We start from the raw sequence: 27,353 nt of genomic DNA on the forward strand, positions 1-27,353 counted from the left end.
CGAGTTCCAAATTTACAGACAGCCTTGCTTGTTAAGCGAAATTCTTGTTAAGTGGGTTACTCGTTAAGTGAGGTTCCACTGTGTATGTATATATATATATATACAGTTAGGTCCAGAAATATTTGGACAGTGACACAAGTTTTGTTATTTTAGCTGTTTACAAAAACATGTTCAGAAATACAATTCTATATATAATATGGGCTGAAAGTGCACACTCCCAGCTGCAATATGAGAGTTTTCACATCCAAATCGGAGAAAGGGTTTAGGAATCATAGCTCTGTAATGCATAGCTTCCTCTTTTTCAAGGGACCAAAAGTAATTGGACAAGGGACTCTAAGGGCTGCAATTAACTCTGAAGGCGTCTCCCTCGTTAACCTGTAATCAATGAAGTAGTTAAAAGGTCTGGGGTTGATTACAGGTGTGTGGTTTTGCATTTGGAAGCTGTTGCTGTGACCAGACAACATGCGGTCTAAGGAACTCTCAATTGAGGTGAAGCAGAACATCCTGAGGCTGAAAAAAAAGAAAAAATCCATCAGAGAGATAGCAGACATGCTTGGAGTAGCAAAATCAACAGTCGGGTACATTCTGAGAAAAAAGGAATTGACTGGTGAGCTTGGGAACTCAAAAAGGCCTGGGCGTCCACGGATGACAACAGTGGTGGATGATCACCGCATACTTTCTTTGGTGAAGAAGAACCCGTTCACAACATCAACTGAAGTCCAGAACACTCTCAGTGAAGTAGGTGTATCTGTCTCTAAGTCAACAGTAAAGAGAAGACTCCATGAAAGTAAATACAAAGGGTTCACATCTAGATGCAAACCATTCATCAATTCCAAAAATAGACAGGCCAGAGTTACATTTGCTGAAAAAAACCTCATGAAGCCAGCTCAGTTCTGGAAAAGTATTCTATGGACAGATGAGACAAAGATCAACCTGTACCAGAATGATGGGAAGAAAAAAGTTTGGAGAAGAAAGGGAACGGCACATGATCCAAGGCACACCACATCCTCTGTAAAACATGGTGGAGGCAACGTGATGGCATGGGCATGCATGGCTTTCAATGGCACTGGGTCACTTGTGTTTATTGATGACATAACAGCAGACAAGAGTAGCCGGATGAATTCTGAAGTGTACCGGGATATACTTTCAGCCCAGATTCAGCCAAATGCCGCAAAGTTGATCGGACGGCGCTTCATAGTACAGATGGACAATGACCCCAAGCATACAGCCAAAGCTACCCAGGAGTTCATGAGTGCAAAAGAGTGGAACATTCTGCAATGGCCAAGTCAATCACCAGATCTTAACCCAATTGAGCATGCATTTCACTTGCTCAAATCCAGACTTAAGACGGAAAGACCCACAAACAAGCAAGACCTGAAGGCTGCGGCTGTAAAGGCCTGGCAAAGCATTAAGAAGGAGGAAACCCAGCGTTTGGTGATGTCCATGGGTTCCAGACTTAAGGCAGTGATTGCCTCCAAAGGATTCGCAACAAAATATTGAAAATAAAAATATTTTGTTTGGGTTTGGTTTATTTGTCCAATTACTTTTGACCTCCTAAAATGTGGAGTGTTTGTAAAGAAATGTGACAATTCCTACAATTTCTATCAGATATTTTTGTTCAAACTTTCAAATTAAACGTTACAATCTGCACTTGAATTCTGTTGTAGAGGTTTCATTTCACATCCAATGTGGTGGCATGCAGAGCCCAACTCGCCAAAATTGTGTCACTGTCCAAAGATTTCTGGACCTAACTGTATATATATATATATATATACATACTATACATACACACACTGCTTGAGAAAGGCTTGAAGATACAAACTGAAATGCGTCACATTTGTGATTGCTATTCATGAAAGAAAATATGGAATAAAGTCTGAAGAGAAGGGAAGCAATTTGTGTGAGTGCTGCTCTTATCTTCGTACTGGTTACACAGAGTGCGGAGGTTCACATTTTATTCAAGAAAAAAGGATTACAAAACACATTATGTCCGTACAGGATAACAGTGCAACGGCCAGTAATAAAAGTTCCCCTCTGTGGTTCAGTTGAAAATGATAAAACCTCTCACCCACACTCATCAGGGCTAGTGGTGTTAAAAATCTGATGACATCATGTCCTATAATACAATCACATCCAGAGCTGCAATCATAATTCTACTGGTTTATGAATTATCCTAGCTGCCTTCAGAGCTGCAGTCAGAATACTACACTTATACCGTGGTAGGTATTCCTTGCGTTGGAGACACAATTTTACGCCTGGTATGAGCTGAGGAAGATGTGCACTATGATTAATGTCGGTGTGTGAGAATACAATCTGTTTTGTTCTTATAGAAGCCATCTTGTCTTATAACTGAATGATGTCATAGGGCTCAGCTAACACTGACAGGCGGGGAAGTGTCACGTTTCCATACACCCCTGTGGCTCTTATTGGTGCAAAGTTCTGAGATGTTATTTCTTTGTTTGGGATACTATATAAACTAGTTACATGATATAATATAGAAACCATCTTGTCTTATAACTGAATGATGTCATAGGGCTCAGCTAAGACTGATGGGTGGGGAAGTGTCACGTTTCTATACACCCCTGTGGCTCTTATTGGTGCATAGTTCTGAGATGTTATTTCTTTGTTTGGGGTACTATATAAACTGGTCACGTGATGTAATATGGCAGAAACTTTCAGTACATCACAAAGTGTGTGTGCTGCATTGATTTCCCAAATGCTTGTAATACAAATCTTACTAATTTGGAGTTCCAATGGCAGAGGAGGAGTGTATTTTGCTCACACCAGCTTCTCGGTTAAATTATTACTCTGTCGGCCCAAAGGAGACTCCGCTCATATTTCTGCTGTAATGTCAGTGACTGATCTTAATGTTTTCAATGTCAATCACCAACACAGTGAGGGCATCTCTGGATGTGACTGGAGTCTCCGTATATAAAGTGGTAAATCTAAGGAGTCAAAGTCACTGAACTGTTCAAGTAATGGAAATAAGGGCTAATGCCAACTATGGCTCATGCTCCGGATGTCCTGGTGCAATGGACATGATGCCCCATTAACAGTGTAGTACAGATACGTGGCTCCTGATAGCGTAAGGACTGAGTATTGCATGCCACGTGCTCCTTTAGGGTCAGCATAGCACCACGCCAGGATTATGCTTCCTGGTGCGAAATGAGGAGACATGTCTATTATTGCAGCAACCGGCAATCTGATCAGATCGCTCCACATCGTCAATAATCTCCTGCTTGTTCTCATCTAGGCATGAAGAGAAAAACTTTTACTCCGTCCCATCATGCAGTCAATGTGGTCAATGGATGAGCCCTCCCCAGTCTGTATTCAGCACAGGCCAGTATATGACCATTAACCCCCCATTTGTAGACAGCGGGTCAACCACAATTAATACATCCCCTTCACATTTACTCAGTGGCCCCAGTATAGGATACATCCCCCCGACCTGCAGACACTTTGTGATGCCTCCCACCCCACATACACAATACTGTAACATAAGTAGTCCCACTGCGTCCAAGCTTCAGGAGGTGCAAGGATTCAGTCTGGTGCACCCCTCAACACAAGTATATTACAAGCTCACTGTCATTTTACATTCCCCAATGTCCAGAGAAGACCGATAGCGGAGGATGGAGGGGTTCAGAGGAGAAGAACAGAGAAATCTGATGGAGTACATATGAATTAGGAGGAGGACAGAAGAATCCAGGAGTCAGAGTATTCTACAGTTGGTCGGGAGAAGAACAAAGGAATCTGGAAGAGGAGCGAGGAATCTGGAGAAGGAGAGAGCAATCTGGAGGAGGAGAGAGGAATCTGGAAGTGGAGAGAGCAATCTAGAGGAGGAGAGAGGAATCTGGAAGTGGAGAGAGCAATCTGGAAGTGGAGAAAGTAATCTGGAGGAGGAGAGAGGAATCCAGGAGTCAGAGTATTCTACAGGAGGTGGGGAGAAGAACAAAGGAATCTGGAAGAGGAGAGAGCAATCTGGAGGAGGAGAGAGGAATCCAGGAGTCAGAGGAATCTAGATGAGGAGGGGAGAAGGACAAATGAATCTGGAGGAAACATGAATCTGGATGAGGTTGGAAGAACAAAGGAATCTGGAGGAGAAGAGAGTAATCTAGAGGAGGACAGAGGAATCTAGGAGGAAGACTGAAGAATCTGGAGAAGGACTGAATAATCTGGAGAAGGACAGAGGAATCTGGAGGACAGAGAAATCCAGGAGTCAGAGGCTTATGGATGAGGGGAGAACTACAAAGGAATCTGGAGGACAGAGGAATCTGGATGAGGTGGGGAAAAGGACAAAGGAATCTGTAGGAGGACAAAGGAATCCAGAGGAAGACAAAGAAATCTGGACTAGGACAGAGGAATCTAAGAGTCAGAGGAATCCAGATTAGCAGGGGAAAAGGAAAAAGGAATCTGGAAGAGAATAGAGGAATCTGGAGGAGGACAGAGGAATCCAGGAATTATTATTATTATTATAGCACCATTAATTCCATGGCGCTTTACAAGTGTCATCATAAGAATCTGGATGAGGCGATGAGAAGAACAAAGAAATCTGGAGGAGGTCAGCGGAATCCAGGAGTCAGAGGAATCTGGATGAGGTAGGGAGAAGGACAGAGGAATCTGTAGGACAGAGAGGTCAAAGGAAGATAAGAAAAGAGAAGTTTGAAGAAGAGAGGAATCTGGAGGAGAACAGAGGTATGTGGTGAAGGACAGAGGAATTCAGAGGAGTAGATGTCACACTCGATGAAGGGAATTCCCGGCGCAACACAAAGGTTACAAAGGGGATGGAAAGAGTAGAAAGGCCCTAACTGTAGTGAGAGGGGAGAAGACGGGTCTCCTCCTGACACTAACCTGTGTCTAAACCCTAAACTCCCTAACATCCTTATATGGATCCTTGCCCCCATCGCTGCTCGTGACTAGTCCCTAACTGTCCCTGCACTCACCCTGGATAGTGTAAAGCCCAGTAAGTGCATTAGACTTCACCACTACAAGTATCAGACACAGGGGAAGGAAGACAGATAGGGGAACTTAGACAAAAAGGATAAACACCAACTTCACAGCTGCAGCCAAACACCAGGGCTGCAAGCCACCAAACTCCAGCAGCTTCCACAGACTTTCTCTTTCACAGTAGTTAGTTCAAAAGTGAATTCTATAACCGGCCTCAGATGATGGAACATGTGACTATTTAAAGGGAAGGAGAGTGGTCACAAACTGGCTGCACCTGAGATTGGAGTAACAAAGAACTACCAGGAAGGATTGCATCCTTAACCCTTGCAGCACCAAAAGAGAACAAATACATTTAAAACCCAGAGTTTCACAAGGCAAAAGTGCACTTCAGATACCAGTTCTGTGAAAGGTCTCCAAAGGACGGGAGACACTTGTGACAGGAGAACAGGGAAATCTGAAGAAGGACACAGGAGGATGAAGGAATCCATGAGTCAGAGAAATGTGATTAAGGGGTGGAGGAAAGAGAGGGACAGAGGTATCTGGAGAAGGACAGAGGGGTCCAGAGGACAACAAAGAAATGTGAAGGAGAGCAGAAAATCTGGAGGAGGACAGAGATGAACGTAGGAATCGAGGAGTCAGAGAAATCTGGTCGAAGAGGAGAGAGACAGAGTAATCTGGAGAAGGACAAATGGGAACGAAGGAATCCAGGAGTCGGAGAAATCTAGTCAAAGTGTGTCAGAGAGGGACAGAGGTATCTGGGGAAGGACAGATAGGAACGAAGGAATCCAGGAGTCAAAGAAATCTGGTTGAGGGGTGACAGAGTGGGACAGAGGTATCTGGAGAAGGACAGCAGGGTCCAGAGGAGAACAAAGAAATGTGAAGAAGAGCAGAGTAATCTGGAGGAGGACAGAGGGGAATGTAGGAATCTAGGAGTCAGGTAGAAATCTGGTAGAGGGTGGGTGGGGAAGGGACAGAGGAATCTGGAGGAGGATAGAGGGGTCTAGAGAAGGAGAACAGAGAAATCTGAAGGAGGAGAACAGAGGAATCCCGGTGTCAGAATACTACGGATAGAGGAATCTGAAGGATGACCAACAAGTCTGGAGGAGACAACAGAAGACTGGAATGACAGTGGAGTCTGGAGCAGAGAAAGGCTGGGTCCGGAGGACAGGGTAGTACCATGGTGGCTTATTTCTCTATCCACATTGATGTAGATGTACTCTTCAGTCCTCCAGCTGTGTATCCCCAGCCGTGTATTCTGCCTTCCTCCAGCTGTATTGCCCCGTCAGTGTACTTCTCTCCTAGTTGCATCTGACCCATCTTCTCAGGTTGGAGCTGTGTCCACCATCAGTGACTCTGTCTGGTCTCCACCATCTTGTACAGTTACATTCTTGGTTCAGAGATGGAATTTTAGTAAATGACCGCTATACAGTAGTGGCCACCACATTCATGCGCTGTACGTGGCAGCCGCTCAGCGATGGGTCAGCTCTACATGCCCCTTGGCTGCCAGCATTCTTCATGGGACTGTTCAGCATTGTACATGAAGGGTTAATGCTATGTTAATGGATTTTATAAGTAAGGGTCCAGTCTGGGAAAGATGTATCGCTCCCATGTCCCCGGTGTTTAGTGGGTACCGCACTCATATCTCATATTTGCCCACATCAATCTTCCGGGAAGCCGGGCCCAGCTCCACCTTACAGACCCGCTGGGCAAAGTTTAGGGAGCAGACAGTCTCACCGATGTTACTCTCCAGTGGTGACACCTGTATTGGAAGAGAATATATGAGCCGTATACTACTGTCCATGTACCCCGATGGGTGAGCCATACTCTGCGCATCACCGCCTTCTCCCAGCATGCTCCATTTTGTATAGTGTCATACTTCCCAGCATGCTCCATTCTGTATACCACAATCTCCCGGCATGCACCAATCTGTTTAGTGGCATGTCTCCCAGCATGCTCCATTCTGTATACCGCCGTCTCCCAGCATACACAAGTATGTAAAGTGGCATATCTCCCAGCATGCTCCATTCTGTATACTGCCGTCTCCCAGCATAAACAAGTATGTAAAGTGGCATATCTCCCAGCATGCTCCATTCTGTATACCACAATCTCCCGGCATGCACCAATCTGTTTAGTGGCATGTCTCCCAGCATGCTCCATTCTGTATACCGCCGTCTCCCAGCATACACAAGTATGTAAAGTGGCACATCTCCCAGCATGCTCCATTCTGTATACCACAATCTCCCGGCATGCACCAATCTGTTTAGTGGCATGTCTCCCAGCATGCTCCATTCTGTATACCGCCGTCTCCCAGCATACACAAGTATGTAAAGTGGCACATCTCCCAGCATGCTCCATTCTGTATACCACAATCTTCCAGCATGCACCAATCAGTATAGTGGCATGTCTCCCAGCATGCTCCATTCTGTATGCCGCCATCTCCCAATATGCACAAATACGTCTCCCAGCATGCTCCATTCTGTATACCGCTGTCTCCCAGCATGCATAAGAACGTATAATGGCATATCTCCCAGCATGCTCCATTCTGTATACCACCATCTCCCAGAATGCACAAGTACGTATAGTGGCATGTCTCCCAGCATGCTCCATTCTGTATACCGCTGTCTCCCAGCATGCACAAGAACATATAGTGGTATGTCTCCCAGCATGCTCCATTTTGTATACTGCTGTCTCCCAGCATGCACCAATCTGTATAGTGGCATGTCTCCTAACATGCTCCATTCTGTATACCGCTGTCTCCCAGCATGCATAAGAACGTATAATGGCATATCTCCCAGCATGCTCCATTCTGTATACCACCATCTCCCAGAATGCACAAGTACGTATAGTGGCATGTCTCCCAGCATGCTCCATTCTGTATACCGCTGTCTCCCAGCATGCACAAGAACATATAGTGGTATGTCTCCCAGCATGCTCCATTTTGTATACTGCTGTCTCCCAGCATGCACCAATCTGTATAGTGGCATGTCTCCTAACATGCTTCATTCTTTATCCGCTGTCTCCCAGCATGCACAAGTACGTATAGTGGTATGTCTCCCAGCATGCTCCATTTTGTATACTGCTGTCTCCCAGCATGCACCAATCTGTATAGTGGTATGTCTCCCAGCATGCTCCATTCTGTACCACGTGTCCCAGCATGCACCAATCTGTATAGTGGCATGTCTCCTAACATGCTTCATTCTTTATACCGCCGTCTCCCAGCATGCACAAGTATGTATAGTGGCAGCACCTGCACCATCATGATGGTCTTGTTGCCTTTGCCCAGCGAGTCCTGCAGCAGGTAGGTCAGCTTGGAGTTCCTGAAGGGCACATGGCCTTGCTTGGCCCTCAGGGCTTGAATGACTTCGCCCAGCGCCAGCAGAGACTTGTTTATATTCTGTGCTTCCTTCAGACGTTCCCCCTCTGCACCGGACTTGCACACCCGCTCCGAACCCGCCAGGTCCACCAGGTTCAGCTTACCTGTGGATATATGTCCCGTCAGCGCCCTCCATGTGTGATGTGGTCTCATCCTCCGAGTACTCACTATACCGCCCCTGTGACCGTGGTGCATTGTGGGAGATGTCCTGTCAGCGCCCTCCATGTGTGATGTGGTGTCATCCTCCGAGTACTCGGTATACCGCCCCTGTGACCGTGGTGCATTGTGGGAGATGTCCTGTCAGCGCCCTCCATGTGTGATGTGGTGTCATCCTCCGAGTACTCGGTATACCACCCCTGTGACCGTGGTGCATTGTGGGAGATGTCCTGTCAGCGCCCTCCATGTGTGATGTGGTGTCTGCCTCCGAGTTCTCACTATACCGCCCCTGTGACCGTGGTGCATTGTGGGAGATGTTCTGTTAGCGCCCTCCATGTAGTAATGATGAATACCTGTAGTGAGTCCTGTAGTAATGAGGAGTACCTGTATTAATGATGAGAACATGTAGTAAAGGTGAGTACCTGTAGTAATGAGGAGTACTTTTAATGAGTATGTGTAGTAATATGGAGTACCTGCAGTAATGGTGAGTACCTGTAGTGAGACCTGTAGTAATGAGGAGTACTTGTAGTGAGTACCTGAAATAATGAGGAGTACCTGTAGGAATGTAGAGTACATGTAGTAATGGTGAGTACCTGTAGTAATGAGCACAACCTGTAGTAATGATGAGACCCTGTAGTAATGGTGAGTACCTGTAGTAATGAGGAGTACCTGTAGTGAGTACCTGTAGTAATGATGAGTACTTTTAATGAGTATGTGTAGTAATGTGGAGTACCTGTAGTAATGGTGAGTACCTGAAGTGAGACCTGTAGTAACGAGGAGTACCTGTAATGAGTATGTGTAGTAATATGGAGTACCTGCAGTAATGGTGAGTACCTGTAGTGAGACCTGTAGTAATGAGGAGTACTTGTAGTGAGTACCTGAAATAATGAGGAGTACCTGTAGGAATGTAGAGTACATGTAGTAATGGTGAGTACCTGTAGTAATGAGCACAACCTGTAGTAATGATGAGACCCTGTAGTAATGGTGAGTACCTGTAGTAATGAGGAGTACCTGTAGTGAGTACCTGTAGTAATGATGAGTACTTTTAATGAGTATGTGTAGTAATGTGGAGTACCTGTAGTAATGGTGAGTACCTGAAGTGAGACCTGTAGTAACGAGGAGTACCTGTAATGAGTATGTGTAGTAATATGGAGTACCTGCAGTAATGGTGAGTACCTGTAGTGAGACCTGTAGTAATGAGGAGTACTTGTAGTGAGTACCTGAAATAATGAGGAGTACCTGTAGGAATGTAGAGTACATGTAGTAATGGTGAGTACCTGTAGTAATGAGCACAACCTGTAGTAATGATGAGACCCTGTAGTAATGGTGAGTACCTGTAGTAATGAGGAGTACCTGTAGTGAGTACCTGTAGTAATGATGAGTACTTTTAATGAGTATGTGTAGTAATGTGGAGTACCTGTAGTAATGGTGAGTACCTGAAGTGAGACCTGTAGTAACGAGGAGTACCTGTAATGAGTATGTGTAGTAATGAGGAGTAATGGTGAGACCTGTAGTAATGATGAGTACCGATAGTGAGTATCTGCAGTAATGGTGAGTACCTGTAGTATCTGTAGTAATGATCAGTACCTGTAGTAACGAGGAGTAACTGTAGTACTGAGGAGTACCTGTAGTATTTTGCAGTACCTGTAGTATCTGTAGTAATGAGCAGTACCTGTAGTAACGAGGAGTAACTGTAGTGAGTATGTGTAGTAATGAGGAGTACTTGCAGTAATGGTAAGACCTGTAGTAATGATGAGTACCGGTAGTGAGTATCTGTAGTAATGGTGAGTACCTGTAGTGAGTATCTGTATTAATGGTGAGTACCTGTAGTGAGTATCTGTATTAATGGTGAGTACCTGTAGTATCTGTAGTAATGAGCAGTACCTGTAGTAACGAGGAGTAACTGTAGTAATGAGCAGTACCTGTAGTGAGTACCTGTAGTAATGAACAGTACCTGTAGTAATGATGAGTAACTGTAGTGAGTACCTGTAGTAATTATGAGTACCTGTAGTAATGAACAGTACCTGTAGTAATGATGAGTACCTGTAGTAACAGCCCCGGAGCTCAGCTCTTGCCCGGAGATGGTGATGGTGAGTAACGCGTGGGATCGGGAGCTGCGCTCATTCATGTTCGTGCAGAACGTTGCTCTGTTCCTTTTTCCCAGGGACAGGAGCTGTGGAGCAGAGTATCAGAGTCAGGCCTCTCACCCGGAAAGTCCCAGTCCTGAACACTACGGCCTCTGTGAAGTGGCTCAATGAGAGCTACTGAGACGCGTCCCTCGCGGGCCATAGCACAATGCAGTCTGTACCTTTTTAATGTGGCGGAGGCTCTTGACCTCCTTACTGGTAAGTCCTGGCACGTGGAGTTGCCCACTGCCATCTGGGTTCAGCTTGATGTCCAGCTTCTCCTGGGGGTCCTGGGAGAGGAGATCTCTGTCGATGAAGGCGTGTAGAGATAGTTTACTACCATAATCGAAATGGGTGAGGACAAGACATCTAGGGACTTGTACAACCTTGTCGACACACACAAGAAATGACTAGGAAATCACTATGGGAGCTGTATTCTGGGGTAGAGACCATCATGGGAGGTGCGCAGAACTTACCTGATGACCTCGTTGTAGATTTCCACTATACTGAGGCTGACCTCGTAACTCCACAGGCCCCTCCGGGCCTCCATCTCCTGATACAGCGCCTGAAGGGCCTGCTGGTTAATACCCGGGTTCTCGACTGTGCCCTGATGGGACACATAAGATGACAACTCATCATTGTGAGAAGTGCACAGATCTCCATGGATGGAGAGGATGGCGTCCACGCCACACCCAAAAAGTGTGTGTGTGTCCACATGACAGTCCACACACCCTGGGTTTCCAGTAATTACCTCCATGGTGTAGGTTTTGCCTGTTCCCGTCTGTCCATAAGCGAAGATGCAGACATTGTAGCCACTGATGCAAGACATGACTACCGGCTCAATCTCCTGGAAGACCTGGAGAAGGAGAGGAAAATGTGACAGAAACCGCCTAATCAGAGCTCACCCCCAGTTAGGGGCCAACCACAGCTCCCTCCCAGTCACAGGTCAACTAGACCTCCCTCAAGTTGCGGGCCAACCAGAACTCCAGTCAGTAACTGGCAAAAAAAAAAACCCAATCACAGGCCAACCAAAACTCTCCCCCAGTCACAAACCAACCACAATTCTCTCCCAGTTACAGGCTAACCAAATCTCCCCCCTAGTCAGAGGCCAATCACAGTTCCCCCCAGTCATGGGCCAACCAAATCTCCCCTTCCAGTTACGAACCAACCACAGTTTCCCACATACACGGGCAAATCAAACCTCCCCTCCAACCAGGGGCCAACCACAGCTCCGCCATAGGCATGGGCCAACCACAACTTCCCCTAGTCATAGGTCAAACACAACTCCCCCCCAGTCATGGGTGAACCACAGTTTCCACCCAGTCATGGGTCAACCGAACCTCCCCCCAGTTGGTGGGCCAACCAGAACTCCGCTCATTCGCGGGCAAACCAAACCTCCCCTCTCCAGTCACGGGCCAACCAAACTTCCCCCCCAGTCATGGACCAACCAAAATTTCCCCCAATCACGGGCCAACCACAGCCCTTCTCTAGGCACGAGCCAACCACAGCTCCCCCCAGTCATAGGCCAACTACAGTCCCCCCCAGTCAGGGCCAACCAAACATTCTCCCCAGTCACATGCCAACCACCAAAACACCCTCCCCCGAGTTAAGGGCCAACCACAACTCCCTGTACAGGCACAGGCCAACCACAGCTCCCCTCCAATCATGGGCCAACCATAGCTCCCCCCCAGTCACGGGCCAACCCCATCTCCCCCAGTCAAAAGCTAACCAATCCTCCTCTCGTCACTGACCAACCACGACTGCCCCCAGTCATGAGCCAGCCACAGCTCCCCCCCAGTCACAAGCTAACCATGACTCCCTCTGTCACGGTCCAACCACAGCTCCACCCCCAGTCACGGGTCAACCAGATTCCTCCCAGTGATGGGTTGACCACAGCTCCCTCCAGGCACAGGCCAACCACAGCTGCCACCAGGCATGGACCAACCACAGCTCCCCCCACTCAGAGGCCAACCACAATTTCCCCCATGCAAAGTCCAACCACAGCTTCCCCCAGTCATATTCCAATCACAGTTCTCCCCCAGTCACGGGCCATCCAAACCTCCTCTAGTCATGGGCCAACCAAAACTCCTTCCCAGTCATAGACCATCCACAGCTCCCCCCCAGTCACAGATCAACCATATCTCCTCCCAGTAATAGGCAAATTCCAGCTCCCCATAGTCACACTCCAACCACAGTTCTCACCCAATCACAGGCAAACCACAGATCCTCCCCAGCCACAGGCCAACAAGAACTCCCCTTAGGGGCCCTTTGCACACTACGACATCGCAGGTGCGATGTCGGTGGGGTCAAATCGAAAGTGACGCACTTCCGGCGTCGCTCTTGACATTGTAGTGTGTAAATCGTTTTAACTACGATTACCGAGCGCAAAAGCGTCGGTATCATATTATAGGTGTAGTGTCGGTCATTTTCATTATTTTGGCTGCAGCTACGGTACGATGTTGTTCCTTTTTCCTGCAGAAGCACACATCGCTGTGTATGAAGCCGCAGGAACGAGGAACATCTTCTACCTGCGTCCTGTCTGCAATGCGGAAGGAAGGAGGTGGGCGGGATGTTTACATCCCGCTCATCTCCGCCCCTCCGCTTCTATTGGCCGACTGCCGTGTGACGTCGCTGTGACACCGCACGACCCTCCCCCTTAGCAAGGAGGCGGGTCGCCGGCCAGAGCGACGTCGCAGGGCAGGTAAGTGCATGTGAAGCTGCTGTAGCGATAATATTCGCTACGACAGCTATCACAAGATATCGCAGCTGCGACGGGGGCGGGGACTATCGCACATCGCAGCATCGGCTTGCGATGTCATAGTGTGCAAAGGGCCCCTAAGTCACAGGCAAACTATAGCTCCCCCTTGTAATGGCCAACCAGGGCTCCCCAAGTCATGGGCCATCCAGCGCTCCCCCAGTCAAGGGCCAACCACAGCTCCTACCTAGTCAAGGGCCAACTACTGTACATCTCCTCTCAGTCACGGACCAACCAGAACTCCTCTCAGTCACGGACCAATCAGAACTCCTCTCAGTCAAAGGCCAACCACAGCTCCCCCTGTCAATCACTGGCTAATCAGAGCTCTGTCAGTCACCAGCAAACAAAAGCTCCCCACAATAATCAATCGACCAGAGCTTCCCTCTATCGATCACCAGTCAATCAGAGCTATATCTCACTGCTAGACAATCAGATTTCTTCACAACCCTCAGAAAATCTCATCAGTCCTTCCATCTTGCAGATTATACCTCTTCCTGGGTGGTGTGCGGTAGGAAGACTTTATCCAGGGTGAAGTTGCGGTCCTTCCCTTTATAGAGGACGGATAGTTTGGTGTCATCACTGACATCAGTGATGATGGTGGAGGCTGCTGAACCTTCCACATCTCCAGGGTCCACATGTGGCCTCACTCTGCACAGAACACGGATGTTTCCTGATCAGGGATAGGAGATACAATCACATCTGTACTGATTGCCATGGACCTTCCAAGAGCAACAAGCAGAAAATCTTCACCAGGACCCAGGGCCAACAACTCACCCTTCAGCTCCACCAGCTGCTCGTGGTACCGTCTCCGCAGCCGCAGCTCCCGCTGGTATTTCTGCAGAAGATCCTTGTTGGCTTCAGAAGCGTCCGTAACGGCAGCACAGATCTGAAGAACACAAGAAAGTCTACTGTCTGACTGCTACCATATGGACAGTCTCTAAGATGCACTCTCCAATTCTGTCTCAATATCCCTCTCCGCACACCTGACACCCCTCTACAGATCCATCATCCTCGTTCCATTCTTGGCTCCCCCACTCTGCACAAGGCTCCTGTTCTTCACCCCTCAACCCTCTGTGCATCCACTCTCTCTTCAGCCCTCGCCCTCTCGTTGCCTCCTACCTTATACACCCCACTACACACTGGGCTCCCCACTCTGTACCCAGCTCCCCTGCTTGACACCCAGCTCCCTTCAACACCCATTATGCTCTCTTTACCCGGCTCCTCTGCTCCACACCCAGCTCCCTTCCACACCCATTACCCTCTTTATACCCAGCTTTTTCTCTCACACATCACTCTCTGCACATGACTCCCTATTGCATCCACTGCCCCCTCCTCACCCATTATACTGCCTCTTCCCGGGCTCCCCTGCTCCGCATCCAGCTCCCGCACCTCACCCATTACGCTCTCAGCTCCCGTCTCCCCTCCTCCGCACATGGCTCCCCATCCTCACCCATTACCCTCTCTGCACCTACCTCTCCCTCCTAACCAATGCTCTCTGTACCCAGCTCCCCTGCTTCACATCCAGGTCCCCCTCTACACCATTATGCTCTCTTTACCCGGCTCCTCTGCTCCACACCCAGCTCCCTTCTTCTATGCACCGAGGTCCCCTCCTCACCCATTACACTCTCTGTACCCGGCTCCCCCGTTTCGCACCCAGCTCCCCCTCCTCACCCATTACCTTTTCTGCACCCAGCTACCCCTCCTCACCCATTACCCTCTTTGTACCCAGCTCCCCGATTCACACCTAGATCCCCCTCCTCACCCATTATGCTCTCTTTACTTAGCTTCCACGCTTCGTACCCTACTTCCCCTCCTCACCTATTACACTGTCTGTATCTGGCTCCCCTGCTCCACAACCAGCTCCCCCTGGTTACCCATTACACTCTATGTAGCTGGCTCCCCCTGCTCTGCACCTAACACCTTCTTACCCATTACTGTCTCTGCATCCAGCTCCCCCTCCTCACCCCATTCCTCCTTACCCATTACCCTCTCTGTATCCAGCTCCCCCTCCTCACCCAACTCCTCTTTACCCATTACCCTCTCTGCATCCAGCTCACCCTCCTCACCCCACTCCTCCTTACCCATTACCCTCTCTGCATCCAGCTCACCCTCCTCACCCCACTCCTCCTTACCCATTACCCTCTCTGCATCCAGCTCACCCTCCTCACCCCACTCCTCCTTACCCATTACCCTCTCTGCATCCAGCTCCCCCACCTCACCCCATTCCTCCTTACCCATTACCCTCTCTGCATCCAGCTCACCCTCCTCACCCAACTCCTCCTTACCCATTACCCTCTCTGTATCCAGCTCCACCTCCTCACCCAACTCCTCTTTACCCATTACCCTCTCTGCATCGAGCTCGCCCTCCTCACCCAACTCCTCTTTACCCATTACCCTCTTTGCATCCAGCTCACCCTCCTCACCCCACTCCTCCTTACCCATTACCCTCTCTGCATCCAGCTCCCCCTCCTCACCCCACTCCGCCTCACTCATTACCCTCTCTGCATCCAACTCCCCCTCCTCACCCAACTCCTCCTTACCCATTACCCTCTCTGCATCCAGCTCCCCCACCTCACCCCATTCCTCCTTACCCATTACCCTTTCTGCATCCAGCTCGCCCTCCTCACCCAACTCCTCCTTACCCATTACCCTCTCTGTATCCAGCTCCCCCTCCTCACCCAACTCCTCTTTACCCATTACCCTCTCTGTATCCAGCTCCCCCTCCTCACCCAACTCCTCTTTACCCATTACCCTCTCTGCATCCAGCTCACCCTCCTCACCCCACTCCTCCTTACCCATTACCCTCTCTGTATCCAGCTCCCTCTCCTCACCCAACTCCTCTTTACCCATTACCCTCTCTGTATCCAGCTCCCCCTCCTCACCCAACTCCTCTTTACCCATTACCCTCTCTGCATCCAACTCCCCCTCCTCACCCAACTCCTCTTACCCATTACCCTCTCTGTATCCAGCTCCCCCTCCTCACCCAACTCCTCTTTACCCATTACCCTCTCTGTATCCAGCTCCCCCTCCTCACCCAATTCCTCTTACCCATTACCCTCTCTGTATCCAGCTCCCCCTCCTCACCCAACTCCTCCTTACCCATTACCCTCTCTGCATCCAGCTCCCCCTCCTCACCCAACTCCTCCTTACCCATTACCCTCTCTGCATCCAGCTCCCCCTCCTCACCCAACTCCTCCTTACCCATTACCCTCTGTGCATCCAGCTCCCCCTCCTCACCCAACTCCTCCTTACCCATTACCCTCCCTGCATCCAGCTCACTCTCCTCACCCATTGGGCTCTCTATACCCGGCTCCCCTGCTCCGCACACGGCTCCCTTTGCACCAAGCTCCCCCTCACTATACCCTTTGTCCAGTCCACACCTGTTTCCGGGCCTCTGTTATGGAAGCCTCATAGAACTGGGAGAAGCTCCGCACTTGGCTCCTCAGACTGTTATAATTGGTCTTCATGTTCTTGAGGACGGGTTGGAGCGATGCCAGGCGGCTCTGCATGCCTGTGTGATATATGGTATAGATGGTGACTATATATATAATACACACACAACACACTGCCATATCCCCGAATACACACTACATAGTATGTACAGCACACAGACTGGTGATACACTATAGGGAGAGACGTATCAGCGGTACGCCATAATCATTGAATTCAGGTTTCTCCTTCAGTGCCAACCACGCGGCGTAACAGACAATGTCCTCCCCCATAAGCTTTCTCCACACAATCACAGAAGGAAGGCTTTCCACCTATGTCTCCTAATGGCACCTCATCACCTGTTTGCTTGACCTGATTACTCAGGAGGCGTCTGACCATGTCACACAAAACCCCGCAAAAACACTGTGAACATAACATGGCCTAAGGGAGGAGGATTCGTTCTCTTTCTTAATTTGCCTTATGTACAAGTCTTTATCCAGCAGAGACCTTTATTCAGGAGAGACCTTTATCCAGCAGAGATCTTTATCCAACAGAGACCTTTATCCAGGAGAGACCTTTATCCAGCAGAGACCTTTATCCAGCAGAGACCTTTATCCAGCAGAGACCTTTATCCAGCAGAGACCCTTATCCAGGAGAGACCCTTATCCAGCAGAGACCTTTATCCAGCAGAGACCTTTATCCAGGAGAGACCTTTATCCAGCAGAAACCTTTATCCAGCAGAGACCTTTATCCAGCAGAGACCTTTATCCAGCAGAGACCTTTATCCAGCAGAGACCTTTATCCAGCAGAGACCTTTATCCAGGAGAGACCTTTATCCAGGAGAGACCTTTATCCAGGAGAGACCTTTATCCAGCAGAGACCTTTATCCAGGTTTACGAACATTTTTTCCTATAAACTCGATTTTATCTTCGGTTTTCTAGGTTTCATTGTCATTCTGTAAGTGGAGTAATACTCTGAAACCATTGCACCCAGTAGCGTCCTGGGAGTCAGAGATGAGTCCAGGCGTCTTCCTCAGGCATCTTCCTCAGGCTGATCCCATTCCATTCAGTGATTTCTAGGCCTCCTCAGACCTCCTGTGTGGATCTGCTGGAGAAATGCTGGAGTTTCCCATTGACTTCCATTATACTCGTTACTCGCGTCGCCCCCGTCCGAGCGTCCGACCTGCTCGATTCCAGTACCGAGCACTGGAGCATTTTACTGCTCGCTCATCACTAGTGATAACATGTTACTCCAAACATATCACTGCTCCAGAGAGTTCAGTGAATCAGGAAGCCCATGATGAACAGCGCTCCCTCCCATGCAGCGCTGAGAGACAGGTTATCTAAGGCTCCAGTAGGGTGATGGTCTCAGTTTTCTCCACCCTGGTGGTTGTACTGGTAATCCCGGATAACCTCCCCGCAGGACTCACCCAGGAGCTGCTGCCTCAGCTGCTCCATGTGCTGCTCCGAACATTCGGAGGCTTCCTTCACGGCCTCGTCCTTCTGAGCCTCCAGCTGGTGGATCTCCTGCATGAGTTCATCCTTCAGCTTCTCAATCTGAGACTCATAAGCCAAAATCTGCAGAATGAACAAGAAGATGAGAACATTACTGGGGAGGCAGCCAGGGCGAGCAGCAAACCGACACCAGGGTCTGGTCTGCACCCGTTCTGTGGACAGCATTCATATGCATACTATGAGCACAGCTCACCACCTCCCCCTCTGTACAGAGCATGCTCATTATACCCTCCAACAGAAGACAATGGGTGATGTCACAGCTCACCTCCTCTGCCCCTGCACAGAGAATGCTCACTACACCCTCCCTCAGAAGACAATGAAGGAAAGACAGACAGGGGCAAAAAGGATATTAACAGCAACGTCATGGCTGCAGCCAGACACCGAGGCACCAGTCAGTGCTCCAACAGCTCCTTCCACCCAGTCGGCTGAATGAGATTCTCTCACCAGCGTAAGGTGATGGGTCATGTGACTATTTGAAGGAGGTGGGCGTGGTCACAGAGCAGCTGCAGCTAAACAGAACTACAAAGGAGCTGCTAACAGCAAAACTGACATTAACCCCTAATGCACCAAAGGTAAGGAAACAAGTTTAATATGAAGAGTCTCACATGGTAAAATGAGACTCAGGTCCCAAAACCTGTCACAAGTCTCCTATACTGGGAAACCATTGTGACACTCGTGGTCTCGGGAGTCTCCTGGTCTTGTGGGCTCGGGAGTGTCGTGGTCTCGGGAGTCTCAGGGGTCTTGTGGTCTGGGGAGTCTCCTGGTCTTGTGGGCTCGGGAGTGCCGTGGTCTCGGGAGTCTCAGGGGTGTTGTGGTCTGGGGAGTCTCCTGGTCTTGTGGGCTCGGGGGTGTCATGGTCTCGGGAGTCTCAGGGGTGTCATGGCCTCAGGAGTCTCATGGTCTTGTGGACTTGGGGGTGTCAGTCTCAGGAGTCTTGTGGTGCGGTACCTTGCTCTGCAGGGTGGAGCTCAGGTCCTGGGATCTCTGGAGCTGCTTCTCCAGCCGCTGACACTTCTCGCTGTGGCCGCTCACTTGCTGCTGGAGAGTTTGGTTTCTCTCCTCCGCCTTCTCTAAGCTGTGCAGGAGCGTTGGGGACTCCACCGTCTGCGTGACGTACTGTGGGGACAACAACACTAAAATCCACTGTCCTATAGCTGGAGGTCTGTGCCTCGGATAATGCTGGATGTCCGTGCCTCGGACAGTGCCGGCCTGACGGGACACCAGACACGAGACCACCATCATTACCAGAACCACAAAACCCACCAGTGACACTGAGGACTTCACTCCACCCTCTGCTCACATCTAGTTCTTATACAGCTCCTGACATTGAGAGTTCCGAGTACTCACCGACTGAGTGGACTCCACGCTTTGGCCCCCTGTGTGTACGCCACCCACACCCACTGTGTTTTCTCCAACCCTTGCCCCCTGTGTACACCACACCCTGCGTGTACTCCACCCCCTGCCCCCGGAGTGTACTCCACCCCTTGCCCCTGTGTATACTCCACCCCCTACCCACAGTCTATACTCCTCCCCTGCCCCTGTGTATACTCCACCGCCTGCACCCTGTGTATACTCCACCGCCTGCACCCTGTGTGTACTCCTCCCCTGCCACTGTATATACTCCACCGCCTGCACCCTGTGTGTACTCCACCCCTGCCCCTGTGTATACTCCACCCCCATGTATACTCCACCACCTGCCCCCTGTGTCTACTCCAACACCTGTGTGTACTCTACCGCCTGCCCCCTGTGTGTACTGTACCGCCTGCCCCCTGTGTGTACTCCACCGCCTGCACCCTGTGTGTACTCCTCCCCTGCCACTGTATATACTCCACCGCCTGCACCCTGTGTGTACTCCTCCCCTGCCACTGTATATACTCCACCGCCTGCACCCTGTGTATATTCCACCACCTGCCCCCTGTGTCTACTCCAACACCTGTGTGTACTCTACCGCCTGCCCCCTGTGTGTACTGTACCACCTGCCCCCTGTGTGTACTCCACCCCTGCATATACTCCACCGCCTGCCCCCTCTGTGTACTCCACCACCTGCCCCGTCTGTGTACTCCATTACCTGCCCCCTGAGTGTACTCCCCCCTGCCCCTGTGTGTACTCCACCCCCTGTGTGTACTTCACCACCTGCCCTCTCTGTGTACTCCACCTCCTGCCCCCTCTGTGTACTCCACCTTCTGCCCCATCTGTGTACTCCACCTCCTGCCCCCTCTGTGTACTCCACCTCCTGCCCCCTGTGTACTCCACCTCCTGCCCCCTCTGTGTACTCCACCTCCTGCCCCCTCTGTGTACTCCACCTCCTGCCCCCTCTGTGTACTCCACCTCCTGCCCCCTCTGTGTACTCCACCTCCTGCCCCCTCTGTGTACTCCACCTCCTGCCCCCTCTGTGTACTCCACCTCCTGCCCCCTCTGTGTACTCCACCTCCTGCCCCCTCTGTGTACTCCACCTCCTGCCCCCTCTGTGTACTCCACCTCCTGCCCCTTGTGTGTACTCCACCTCCTGCCCCTTGTGTGTACTCCACCCTCGGGCACCATGTCCACGCTCCTGTCCCTGTGAGCCCCCAGCCGTAGTGTTTGCAGACCAGTCACCTGCACCTCCGGAGGTCTCTTCTTCTCATTTTCTAATGACGTCGTCAGTGTCTCCACCTTCTCCTGCAGGTGCCGCGTTTCCTCTTCTTTGCGCCATTGCAGACTGTCCATGTGACCTTTGGTGTAGACGAGCTGCTCCAGCTTCTCCTGCAGCGACGTCTCCAGGTGCTGCACCTTACCCCGCAGGTCCTCGTTCTCCTGCAGGAGAATGGAGCAAAATATCAACCAAAACCCAAAATGTCCCCGCATAGCCTGCACCCCGCATATGTCATCTACAGGTCTCCATACAGCCGGTGACGTAAGTACTGGACACAGCTCTAATTCTCTAAGTAAATATATTTCTAAAGTTGCTATTGACATGAATGTCTCACCAGATGTCGGTAACAACCCGTCCAATACACACAGGGAAAGAAATCACTATAGATGTCCATTATGTATAATAATGAGAAATGACACAGGGAAAGTAATGAACACGTTACTCAGATTTATTTAATATTTGGCACTTTCTCCTTTGTTAGTGCTGAAGCTTCTAGACTCCTCCTGTATGGAGACACTGGTCGCCTGCATTGCTCAGGTGGATTTTGTCCATTCTTCTTCCGCACACACTCCTCACATCCTGTATGGAGACACTAGTCGCCTGCATTGCTCGGGTGGATTTTGGCCCATTCTTCCACACACACTCCTCACCTCCTGTATGGAGACACTAGTCGCCTGCATTGCTCAGGTGGATTTTGGCCCATTCTTCCACACACACTCCTCACATCCTGTATGGAGACACTAGTCGCCTGCATTGCTCAGGTGGATTTTGGCCCATTCTTCCACACACACTCCTCACATCCTGTATGGAGACACTAGTCGCCTGCATTGCTCAGGTGGATTTTGGTCCATTCTTCCGCACACACTCCTCACATCCTGTATGGAGACACTAGTTGCCTGCATTGCTCAGGTGGATTTTGGCCCATTCTTCCACACACACTCCTCACATCCTGTATGGAGACACTAGTCGCCTGCATTGCTCGGGTGGATTTTGGCCCATTCTTCCACACACACTCCTCACCTCCTGTATGGAGACACTAGTTGCCTGCATTGCTCAGGTGGATTTTGGCCCATTCTTCCACACACACTCCTCACATCCTGTATGGAGACACTAGTCGCCTGCATTGCTCAGGTGGATTTTGGCCCATTCTTCCACACACACTCCTCACATCCTGTATGGAGACACTAGTCGCCTGCATTGCTCAGGTGGATTTTGGCCCATTCTTCCGCACACACTCCTCACATCCTGTATGGAGACACTAGTCGCCTGCATTGCTCAGGTGGATTTTGGCCCATTCTTCCGCACACACTCCTCACATCCTGTATGGAGACACTAGTTGCCTGCATTGCTCAGGTGGATTTTGGCCCATTCTTCTGCACACACTCCTCACATCCTGTATGGAGACACTAGTCGTCTGCATTGCTCAGGTGGATTTTGGCCCATTCTTCTGCACACACTCCTCACATCCTGTATGGAGACACTAGTCGCCTGCATTGCTCAGGTGGATTTTGGCCCATTCTTCCGCACACACTCCTCACATCCTGTATGGAGACACTAGTCGTCTGCATTGCTCAGGTGGATTTTGGCCCATTCTTCCGCACACACTCCTCACATCCTGTATGGAGACACTAGTCGCCTGCATTGCTCAGGTGGATTTTGGCCCATTCTTCCGCACACACTCCTCACATCCTGTATGGAGACACTAGTCGCCTGCATTGCTCAGGTGGATTTTGGACCATTCTTCCACACACACTCCTCATATCCTGTATGGAGACACTAGTCACCTGCATTGCTCAGGTGGATTTTGGCCCATTCTTCCACACACACTCCTCACATCCTGTATGGAGACACTAGTCGCCTGCATTGCTCAGGTGGATTTTGGCCCATTCTTCCACACACACTCCTCACATCCTGTATGGAGACACTAGTCGCCTGCATTGCTCAGGTGGATTTTGGCCCATTCTTCCGCACACACTCCTCACATCCTGTATGGAGACACTAGTCGCCTGCATTGCTCAGGTGGATTTTGGACCATTCTTCCACACACACTCCTCACATGCTGTATGGAGACACTAGTCACCTGCATTGCTCAGGTGGATTTTGGCCCATTCTTCCGCACACACTCCTCACATCCTGTATGGAGACACTAGTCGCCTGCATTGCTCAGGTGGATTTTGGCCCATTCTTCTGCACACACTCCTCACATCCTGTATGGAGACACTAGTCGTCTGCATTGCTCAGGTGGATTTTGGCCCATTCTTCCGCACACACTCCTCACATCCTGTATGGAGACACTAGTCGCCTGCATTGCTCAGGTGGATTTTGGCCCATTCCTCCGCACACACTCCGCACATCCTGTATGGAGACACTAGTCCCTGCATTGCTCAGGTGGATTTTGTCCCATTCTTCTGCACACACTCCTCACATCCTGTATGGAGACACTAGTCGCCTGCATTGCTCAGGTGGATTTTGGCCCATTCCTCCGCACACACTCCTCACATCCTGTATGGAGACACTAGTCGCCTGCATTGCTCAGGTGGATTTTGTCCCATTCTTCCGCACACACTCCTCACATCCTGTATGGAGACACTAGTCACCTGCATTGCTCAGGTGGATTTTGGCCCATTCCTCCGCACACACTCCTCACATCCTGTATGGAGACACTAGTCACCTGCATTGCTCAGGTGGATTTTGGCCCATTCTTCCGCACACACTCCTCACACACCCTGTATGGAGACACTGGTCGCCTGCATTGCTCAGGTGGATTTTGGCCCATTCTTCCTCCGCACACACTCCTCACATCCTGTATGGAGACACTAGTCGCCTGCATTGCTCAGGTGGATTTTGGCCTATTCTTCTGCACACACTCCTCACATCCTGTATGGAGACACTAGTCGCCTGCATTGCTCAGGTGTGATTTTGTCCCATTCTTCCGCACACACTCCTCACATCCTGTATGGAGACACTAGTCGCCTGCATTGCTCAGGTGTGATTTTGGTCCATTCTTCCGCACACACTCCTCACATCCTGTATGGAGACACTAGTCGCTTGCATTGCTCAGGTGGATTATGGCCCATTCTTCCACACACACTCCTCACATCCTGTATGGAGACACTAGTCGCTTGCATTGCTCAGGTGGATTATGGCCCATTCTTCCGCACACACTCCTCACATCCTGTATGGAGACACTAGTCGCCTGCATTGCTCAGGTGTGAGTTTGGCCCATTCTTCCGCACACACTCCTCACATCCTGTATTGAGACACTAGTCCCTGCATTGCTCAGGTGGATTTTGGCCCATTCTTCCGCACACACGCCTCACATCCTGTATGGAGACACTAGTCACCTGCATTGCTCGGGTGGATTTTGGCCCATTCTTCCGCACACACTCCTCACATCCTGTATGGAGACACTAGTCGCCTGCATTGCTCAGGTGGATTTTGTCCCATTCTTCCACACACACTCCTCACATCCTGTATGGAGACACTAGTCCCTGCATTGCTCAGGTGGATTTTGGCCCATTCTTCCGCACACACTCCTCACATCCTGTATGGAGACACTAGTCGCCTGCATTGCTCAGGTGGATTTTGGCCCATTCTTCCGCACACACTCCTCACATCCTGTATGGAGACACTAGTCGCCTGCATTGCTCAGGTGGATTTTGGCCCATTCTTCCGCACACACTCCTCACATCCTGTATGGAGACACTAGTCACCTGCATTGCTCAGGTGGATTTTGTCCCATTCTTCCGCACACACTCCTCACATCCTGTAGGGAGACACTAGTCGCCTGCATTGCTCAGGTGGATTTTGTCCCATTCTTCCGTACACACTCCTCACATCCTGTATGGAGACACTAGTCGCCTGCATTGCTCAGGTGGATTTTGTCCCATTCTTCCGTACACACTCCTCACATCCTGTATGGAGACACTAGTCGCCTGCATTGCTCAGGTGGATTTTGTCCCATTCTTCCGTACACACTCCTCACATCCTGTATGGAGACACTAGTCACCTGCATTGCTCAGGTGGATTTTGTCCCATTCTTCCGCACACACTCCTCACATCCTGTATGGAGACACTAGTCGCCTGCATTGCTCAGGTGGATTTTGGTCCATTCTTCCACACACACTCCTCACATCCTGTATGGAGACACTAGTCGTCTGCATTGCTCAGGTGGATTTTGTCCCATTCTTCTGTACACACTCCTCACATCCTGTATGGAGACACTAGTCGCCTGCATTGCTCAGGTGGATTTTGGTCCATTCTTCCACACACACTCCTCACATCCTGTATGGAGACACTAGTCGCCTGCATTGCTCAGGTGGATTTTGGCCCATTCTTCCGCACACACTCCTCACATCCTGTATGGAGACACTAGTCACCTGCATTGCTCGGGTGGATTTTGGCCCATTCTTCCGCACACACTCCTCACATCCTGTATGGAGACACTAGTCGCCTGCATTGCTCAGGTGGATTTTGGCCCATTCTTCCGCACACACTCCTCACATCCTGTATGGAGACACTAGTCACCTGCATTGCTCGGGTGGATTTTGGCCCATTCTTCCGCACACACTCCTCACATCCTGTAGGGAGACACTAGTCGCCTGCATTGCTCAGGTGGATTTTGTCCCATTCTTCCGTACACACTCCTCACATCCTGTATGGAGACACTAGTCGCCTGCATTGCTCAGGTGGATTTTGTCCCATTCTTCCGTACACACTCCTCACATCCTGTATGGAGACACTAGTCGCCTGCATTGCTCAGGTGGATTTTGTCCCATTCTTCCGTACACACTCCTCACATCCTGTATGGAGACACTAGTCACCTGCATTGCTCAGGTGGATTTTGTCCCATTCTTCCGCACACACTCCTCACATCCTGTATGGAGACACTAGTCGCCTGCATTGCTCAGGTGGATTTTGGTCCATTCTTCCACACACACTCCTCACATCCTGTATGGAGACACTAGTCGTCTGCATTGCTCAGGTGGATTTTGTCCCATTCTTCTGTACACACTCCTCACATCCTGTATGGAGACACTAGTCGCCTGCATTGCTCAGGTGGATTTTGGTCCATTCTTCCACACACACTCCTCACATCCTGTATGGAGACACTAGTCCCTGCATTGCTCAGGTGGATTTTGTCCCATTCTTCCGCACACACTCCTCACATCCTGTATGGAGACACTAGTCGCCTGCATTGCTCAGGTGGATTTTGGCCCATTCTTCCGCACACACTCCTCACATCCTGTATGGAGACACTAGTCGCCTGCATTGCTCAGGTGGATTTTGGCCCATTCTTCCGCACACACTCCTCACATCCTGTATGGAGACACTAGTCACCTGCATTGCTCAGGTGGATTTTGTCCCATTCTTCCGCACACACTCCTCACATCCTGTAGGGAGACACTAGTCGCCTGCATTGCTCAGGTGGATTTTGTCCCATTCTTCCGTACACACTCCTCACATCCTGTATGGAGACACTAGTCGCCTGCATTGCTCAGGTGGATTTTGTCCCATTCTTCCGTACACACTCCTCACATCCTGTATGGAGACACTAGTCGCCTGCATTGCTCAGGTGGATTTTGTCCCATTCTTCCGTACACACTCCTCACATCCTGTATGGAGACACTAGTCACCTGCATTGCTCAGGTGGATTTTGTCCCATTCTTCCGCACACACTCCTCACATCCTGTATGGAGACACTAGTCGCCTGCATTGCTCAGGTGGATTTTGGTCCATTCTTCCACACACACTCCTCACATCCTGTATGGAGACACTAGTCGTCTGCATTGCTCAGGTGGATTTTGTCCCATTCTTCTGTACACACTCCTCACATCCTGTATGGAGACACTAGTCGCCTGCATTGCTCAGGTGGATTTTGGTCCATTCTTCCACACACACTCCTCACATCCTGTATGGAGACACTAGTCGCCTGCATTGCTCAGGTGGATTTTGGCCCATTCTTCCGCACACACTCCTCACATCCTGTATGGAGACACTAGTCACCTGCATTGCTCGGGTGGATTTTGGCCCATTCTTCCGCACACACTCCTCACATCCTGTATGGAGACACTAGTCACCTGCATTGCTCAGGTGGATTTTGGCCCATTCTTCCGCACACACTCCTCACATCCTGTATGGAGACACTAGTCCCTGCATTGCTCAGGTGGATTTTGGTCCATTCTTCCGCACACACTCCTCACATCCTGTATGGAGACACTGGTCACCTGCATTGCTCAGGTGGATTTTGGTCCATTCTTCCGCACACACTCCTCACATCCTGTATGGAGACATTAGTCGTCTGCATTGCTCAGGTGGGATTTTGGTCCATTCTTCCGCACACACTCCTCACATCCTGTATGGAGACACTAGTCGCCTGCATTGCTCAGGTATGAGTTTGGCCCATTCTTCCGCACACACTCCT

At 50.2% G+C, this 27,353-nt stretch overlaps 1 protein-coding gene across 1 annotated transcript in view; it reads right to left on the reverse strand.

The window, feature by feature from the left end:
• Nucleotides 1-1,938: 1,938 nt before the first annotated feature.
• LOC142316956 (uncharacterized) overlaps nucleotides 1,939-27,353 on the reverse strand; it is a 100,968-nt gene continuing 75,553 nt past the window's right edge. The window contains exons 8-19 of the mRNA XM_075352782.1: nucleotides 20,893-21,090; nucleotides 19,246-19,413; nucleotides 18,213-18,360; nucleotides 16,735-16,865; nucleotides 14,129-14,240; nucleotides 13,843-14,024; nucleotides 11,351-11,455; nucleotides 11,076-11,206; nucleotides 10,782-10,905; nucleotides 10,517-10,646; nucleotides 8,192-8,421; nucleotides 1,939-6,703 (exon numbers count right to left, since the gene is read on the reverse strand). Of these exons, the coding sequence (XP_075208897.1) occupies nucleotides 6,581-6,703; nucleotides 8,192-8,421; nucleotides 10,517-10,646; nucleotides 10,782-10,905; nucleotides 11,076-11,206; nucleotides 11,351-11,455; nucleotides 13,843-14,024; nucleotides 14,129-14,240; nucleotides 16,735-16,865; nucleotides 18,213-18,360; nucleotides 19,246-19,413; nucleotides 20,893-21,090 (1,782 nt within the window). The 3' untranslated portion in view covers nucleotides 1,939-6,580. The remainder of the gene's footprint in view (nucleotides 6,704-8,191; nucleotides 8,422-10,516; nucleotides 10,647-10,781; nucleotides 10,906-11,075; nucleotides 11,207-11,350; nucleotides 11,456-13,842; nucleotides 14,025-14,128; nucleotides 14,241-16,734; nucleotides 16,866-18,212; nucleotides 18,361-19,245; nucleotides 19,414-20,892; nucleotides 21,091-27,353) is intronic.

The sequence above is a fragment of the Anomaloglossus baeobatrachus genome, chromosome 6, assembly GCF_048569485.1.
Source record: "Anomaloglossus baeobatrachus isolate aAnoBae1 chromosome 6, aAnoBae1.hap1, whole genome shotgun sequence".
Classification (NCBI taxonomy): Eukaryota; Metazoa; Chordata; class Amphibia; order Anura; family Aromobatidae; genus Anomaloglossus; species Anomaloglossus baeobatrachus.